Below are 6858 nucleotides of genomic sequence, written 5' to 3' on the forward strand. Positions count from 1 at the left end.
ACTCACTCACACACACACACACACACACAACAGCGGCTGTGTCTGACACACTACAGCAGATCTGCAGTGTTTTTGCTGCAGCACATGTCAGTTCTGGACTGTTTGCTCTGCGGTCTCTGGGGCTCTGCGGGTCGTCCTGCGTCTCTGAGGACGTCCTACAGCACTTACACGTTACTACATTACTGAGCCACGCTCCGTCTGAGAGACTTCAGCAGAGCGGATAAAGGTCATCATCATCCGGCTCCACTGACCACAGTTACAGGACAGTGATGCACACGAGTCCAGCGCAGGGCTTCAGCTCTAAATACACTCATGTGCAGATTTATGTGTCATTATCAGTGTAAATAAAAGATCAATTTCATTCAAACAGTAGAGCAAGTTAGTCATGTTTGATTCCCAGGATCTCGTAAAATGTGTACTTTGAATGCAATGTAAATTGCTTTGGATAAAAGCATCTGCCAAATGCATAAACACTTGTAATATATTGTGCACACACACATTACATGACTTGTTATATATTGATATTTGTTATATATTCACAAGCTATTGACTGGCAGTATGTTTGTGAGAGGAAATGAACAGAAGTCTAAAAGTGCTTTGAGAGTACGTCTTTGTTCCTTTTTAATTTTTTACATAAAAAAGAAAGTGACACAGGTGTTTGTTAAATGAACAATATTATTGTACAGTACAGCGTGGCCAAAGTGATATAATATACACAATTAATATCTTGAGGAGAAACACAAAAGCCTTCGTCATTTTGAACATTGAGGGACCAATTCTGACCCTGACATGCTGCGGTAGAAGCAAATAAATAACTGACAGCATTTACAGATATGCATCTTTTCCTTCCTAAACAGTGAACGGAGAGGCACAAATCAATATTCATGCCACTCACACATTTACGTGTTTTTGGGTACGCTAGATGATGAATGTGACCGAGTGTCCCGCTGTCAAAAAAGTAGAAAGAAAGCACCTAAATCAGTGCACCGAACAGGACGTGGTTAGAGTGTAGTGTGCTTTGGTGGTTAGTGTGGTATGTGAGACGTTAACCAGATGTTGTGTTACTGTCCACATGACAGAAACAGGCTAAATAAAGGGCAGTATTTACAGAATGTCCAGACGTGGATGAATGATGAGGTAGCTACGTGAATGTTGCATATATGTTCATTACCGTGCGTCCATCTCAGTGCAGGACTAGCAGATGTTCATAAAGCATTGCGGTACTATTGCGTTACATTATGAATTGCGTTCTGACGTGTTCCAGACTCAGTGACGTGTGAATTCACATTTGCGTGCTGTAGGCAGCTTGAAGCGTCTGCGTTCATGTCGTTCAGATGTGCTCTGCTTTGGCATGATTTCGGTCAGAATTGATCCCTAATGTGAATCCACACAGTTGCGCTGCATATAAAATGAATCCCTGCATTATCTTCTCTCTGGCTATCTCGTCTGGTCGGCTCGAGATTGTGGCGGGTTCAGGTTTTCTGGGAAGTGTCTGGCCATTAGGAAGCCAATGAGAGACATCAGCAATGCAGAGCGAGATTGGACCTGGGGTTCGTTTCCCATATGATGACAAATCTCGCTGATTAACCACCCTGGTAACAATGCAACAAACTAGTCACTGTCTCCCGAAATTGTAGTAACATGGTCGCACCTGTTGTTGATAACAAAATAGGCCTGTCGTTAATGATGTCACACTCAGGTGGAGGAGTAATAACGACTGCTAATCAATCAATTCAACATTGGTCACATTTACTGTTGTTCGGCGTTATTGAGAGTTTTGCACGATCACGCAGTTTTTTTCTCACACAAATTCACATGTGCAACAGAAAGCTGCTTGGTTTGAAAGCGCATCATACATCTCTATACTATTGACAATGGACCTTTTTTGATAATTTCGTTAATGTGACCACACTTTTGATGTCAGATCATTATAGTTAATTTACACGAAAAACAGAAAGCCATTCGCTTTTTAAAATCAAATTATTATGCAGTGCGTAATTGGTTTAAATGTATTATTATAACTATTTGTGATTCCCATTTGATGTTTGATTTATCGTGGGTTCCTCTTACGGTCATACTCTCGGGTTTGCTTAAACTTTTACTTACATGCACGCTATTCAAAAATGCAGCTGATATACCAAAATATATAGATCGAAATGTATATAGAATACAGTATATATATCCAACCCGGAAGAGTAATTCGCCACAGATTTTCCAATGGGTTTTTATCATGGTATTTTTCAACATTAGTAAAAGGTCTGTGGTAAATTAAAATTGACGTTACATTTGGACGTTTTGCTCTACAATGTAAATTACACACCCAGAATGAAAACATGAATCCTGAGGCAGTTATGTTTGTAATAAGTAACTACATAAGAGCGTTTGGAGGCATGAGTGTGTGCAGTTAACATTGGAGAACAAAACGTCGAAGTATCATGAATAGAAAAACCCCATTATAAACTGCAGCACTCGATTGATTTCAATGCAATGAAGGCTATAGAATGCACTGCATGTTTTCCTGCTTAATGTGCAAACTGAGCATGATCTATTGAAGTCCATGTCTAACCACAGGTCAAAAGTTGTGCTTTCAGCCACACAAGCTTGCGAAGCTGTTTGCAAACGTTTGTGGTTTTAAGAAACACTAGCTATGTTTCCATCCACCTATTTTTATTCACATTTTGGGATATCGCATAAAAAAATGCTGGATGAAAATGCTAAGACGCGCATACATTTTAAAAATGCACATAAAAAAATTTATGCGCTCATCCAAGTAGGATACATTTCTTATCCGGTAAGAAAACATGCGCATAAGCTTCGATAGAAACACTTTTACCGAATAAATTCCTTAATGCGACTTTGTGATGGGACAGCATAACTGTACTAACCTATGAACCGATCTCATTGCACAGCATCTGAAATGCTAGTTTTGTCATTCTAAAATGCTTGAGCAAAGTCTCGTCAAAATGCTTCGTTATAATTAACACATTTCGCCTGCATGCTCTAAAGCTTGCAATTTATTGTATATAAAAATAATTATATACAGTGCCTTCTCCTACTGCAGCAAATGTAATTTTTCTTGGTGATATTTAGTGCAAGTTAATCAAGAAGTGACGATTTTGTTCTCTTGAACTCACTGGATGCTTCTTTCACCAATGTTTTAAGCGATATTCCAGTTTAATTGGTAACTTTGGATGGAAACATAGCTACTGAATCGCTAAACTATGTCGTAACGAGCAAAGCTGCTTTTGGGAAACGCACCCCAGGACGCAATCAAACCCTCAGGTCCTTCAGTATCGAATCCAGACAGCGCCACAGTTCACGTCAAGTACATGATATCAGTAGCGTCCGCCGATGTCTCGGGCCACTCAGTGACTCCGCTGCTGTTTTCCCAGCTAATGCTTCTCGGGATATTCCTAATGGATAACTGGGGCTAATGGCCGTATGGCGGTCTGCTGTAAAGTGGATCTAAGGGTAATAAGCTGTTTATAGGGCCGGCAAGTTCGAAGTGATGCTATTGTGTCAACATGAGGGCAAACACCTCTCCTGTTCAATCTGCTGTCGACTTCCAAGACCTAAAAATAAAGCTGGTGATAAAGACCCGCACCTGCTGCCCACCTTCATTCAGATACATGGCTATAAAAGTCCTGGCAGGGTCCAAGCAGATGATGACGGGCACCTCGTTTCCTCTGCCGGTGGCTTAACAAGCCCAAAATAGGCCGTTTGACATACGGGCATCTGAGCGTTTGAACATGGAGCGTCCTGGACTTCTGCCACGCATCGTAAATCCTTCGTCCCCTCCACCCACCGACTACAATTAGGCACTTCCCCGCCCGCTGAGGGTCTTCTGTGTGCTGACAGCTCTCGTAGTCCTGCAGCGCTTCGTGAAGGGCGTCCTGGAGCTTCTGCACCGACTCCACGTCCTCTATGTGCATAGAGTCTGTCACCAGAACAACAAACATCACACATGCTGAGTACTACACCCACACGGCCAATATGCTATATACAGCAAACCATAAAACTGCCTGACCAAGTGTAAAAATTAATTTTTCAAAGTAAAAAAAAAAAAGATTGATTGAGGTACGTTTTACAAGAAATACAATTTCAGTCTTTCTGCTTCGAAATGTCACTTTTTTTTACATTCATTCTGTTACTTGCCATTTTTTCCCAGCTGTTTATACACACATTTTCAAAACTTTGCCTCTTTTTTTCAAAACTTTACACACAAATCCAAGAACTGCACACACAAAATGCAAAATGCCTCACTCGTCTCTTGCAAAACGAAGCACTGCATTCAAAACATCACAAACACATTTCAAAAGCAAACATTTGCCATAATATTAATTCCTGTTAGATTTGTGTGTGCTGTGTTTTGCAAAAAGTGTTTTATGAAATTGAAAACTGAGTCAAAGGCTGAGAATTAGTGTATGGTTTTGCAGATTTGGTGTGTGCTTCTGCTGTTTGAGTGTCAGCTTTATAGTTTTTGTTTATTTTAATAATTAAAATGAATCCGCACAACTGTTTTCAACATTGATAATAATCAGAAATGTTTCTCGAGCAGCAGATCAGCATATTATACTGATTTCTGAAGATCATGTGACACTGATCATGAGTAATAAGAAATAAATTACAGTTTAACAGATATTCACATAGAAAACGGCTGTTTTAAATCCTAATAATATTTAACAATTTTTACTGTATTTTTTTATCAAATAAATGCAGCCTTGGTGAGCAGAAGAGACTTCTTTCAAAACACTGGAAAAAATTTACTGACCCCAAACTTTTGAAAAATAGTGTATATAAATACTGATATACAATGTATTTATTTGACGATGTTTTATATTATAAATATGATACATGCTACTATTTAGAGAATCCATATGTCATGTTATTTATCATGTCAATAATTAATAATGCACACAACAGTGCACAAAAAAAAAGAAAACAAAAAACAGACTGTCTTAGTTAGAGGTTGACCGATATGAGTTTTTCACTGGCCGATGCCGATATTTAGAAAGCAGGGCAGCCGATGGCCGATGTATGATGCCGATTTTTTTGGCCGATATGTTTGGCCGATTTTTTTTATTTTTTCCCCCTTCATCTCATCAAAGTGAGTTTGAGTAAATGATTATTGCAGGGTACAAGATAGTAATAGTAGTAGTAGCCTAATTCTGAGTAATAATACATGGCTCAAAACTTAAGCACCTTCTCAAAACAGTTCTGAAGCATGCTTTTTGTTTATGTTTGCTGACAGACCCCAGTGTTTCCCACAGACTGCAAATGCAAATTCATTCTCCGCCAGCAAGTGGCGCTGTTGGAGCAGAAGATGTATAGCGGGTTTCCTCGGTAACGGCTGTAATCTAATAAGCACTGCGCTCACAAACGCTACTTTATCAGGCATTACAGGAAAGACGAAATTAAAATGACACCTAAGCTTTTCTGAAGACCGTCGTTTTTTTCAAAGATACATTCATATAAAAACACCTGCGCTGCATTTTAATTTTGAAACGTGCAGTGATCAGTTTATTCAACGAAGTAATAACTCAATGTAGATATTTAGAAAGCAGGGCAGCCGATGGCCGATGTATGATGCCGATTTTTTTGGCCGATATGTTTGGCCGATTTTTTTTATTTTTTCCCCCTTCATCTCATCAAAGTGAGTTTGAGTAAATGATTATTGCAGGGTACAAGATAGTAATAGCAGTAGTAGCCTAATTCTGAGTAATAATACATGGCTCAAAACTTAAGCACCTTCTCAAAACAGTTCTGAAGCATGCTTTTTGTTTATGTTTGCTGACAGACCCCAGTGTTTCCCACAGACTGCAAATGCAAATTCATTCTCCGCCAGCAAGTGGCGCTGTTGGAGCAGAAGATGTATAGCGGGTTTCCTCGGTAACGGCTGTAATCTAATAAGCACTGCGCTCACAAACGCTACTTTATCAGGCATTACAGGAAAGACGAAATTAAAATGACACCTAAGCTTTTCTGAAGACCGTCGTTTTTTTCAAAGATACATTCATATAAAAACACCTGCGCTGCATTTTAATTTTGAAACGTGCAGTGATCAGTTTATTCAACGAAGTAATAACTCAATGTACGAGAAACAATGGACACTGCTGTAAGTCAAATGGCCAAGTGATAACAAAAATAAAAGAGTTCACACATATTACACAGCCTGCTGCTCATAACTGCTTAAGAGTGTGCTGACCACGAGCGATGGCCATGAGCGATGACATCGTGGATGCCATTGTCGGACCTACACACACATTTCATGTGGAAAGCTAACGTGCACATTATAATCAGCCCAGAAGTTTCGTCTGAATTGCACCTGTTTCTACTTTCACATGCAAATGACTTGTTGCACTTATGAATATGATAACTTTCCGGCATCAATTCTAGTAGGGTAAAACGTAATTATGCTTTCGAAACGGTCTGTTTTGCCCTGCCATCATTAGCTGAAGCGGTGTGTGATCAAGAAGCGGCTGCAGAGTGTGAGCTGCTCCGTCTCTCACGCAGCCAGAGAGAGATTCTCCGGAGCTCTGCAACAACGCTTAGCTGCCCGCAGATGCGCCTGCCTATAAATCGGCCTAATTTGCAGCACAATCGGCCGATGCCCATTAATGAAATAATGCAGATCAATCGGTTGACCTCTAGTCTTAGTATTTTTGTCTTGTTTTCCAGTACAAATATCTAAATCAAGATACATTTACTTGAGATAAATTGACAATGTCTTAAAATATAAAGTCTTGTTAACTAAAAATATGTCAAATTTAAGTGATTTCATGCTTAAAACAAAGAGTCAGAAAAAAAACCACTAATTCAGTGTGTGTGTGTGTGTGTGTGTGTGTGTGTGTGTGTGTG

At 39.6% G+C, this 6858-nt stretch overlaps 1 protein-coding gene across 1 annotated transcript in view; it reads right to left on the reverse strand.

Moving 5' to 3' along the window:
* Positions 1-3617: 3617 nt before the first annotated feature.
* The window catches only part of LOC107554780 (steroid hormone receptor ERR2-like), a 17667-nt gene continuing 14426 nt past the window's right edge, over positions 3618-6858 (reverse strand). The window contains exon 5 of the mRNA XM_016237388.1: positions 3618-3937. Within this exon, the coding sequence (XP_016092874.1) occupies positions 3618-3937 (320 nt within the window). The remainder of the gene's footprint in view (positions 3938-6858) is intronic.

This window comes from Sinocyclocheilus grahami, unplaced genomic scaffold (assembly GCF_001515645.1).
Source record: "Sinocyclocheilus grahami isolate Dianchi unplaced genomic scaffold, SAMN03320097.WGS_v1.1 scaffold513.1, whole genome shotgun sequence".
Taxonomy (NCBI): Eukaryota; Metazoa; Chordata; class Actinopteri; order Cypriniformes; family Cyprinidae; genus Sinocyclocheilus; species Sinocyclocheilus grahami.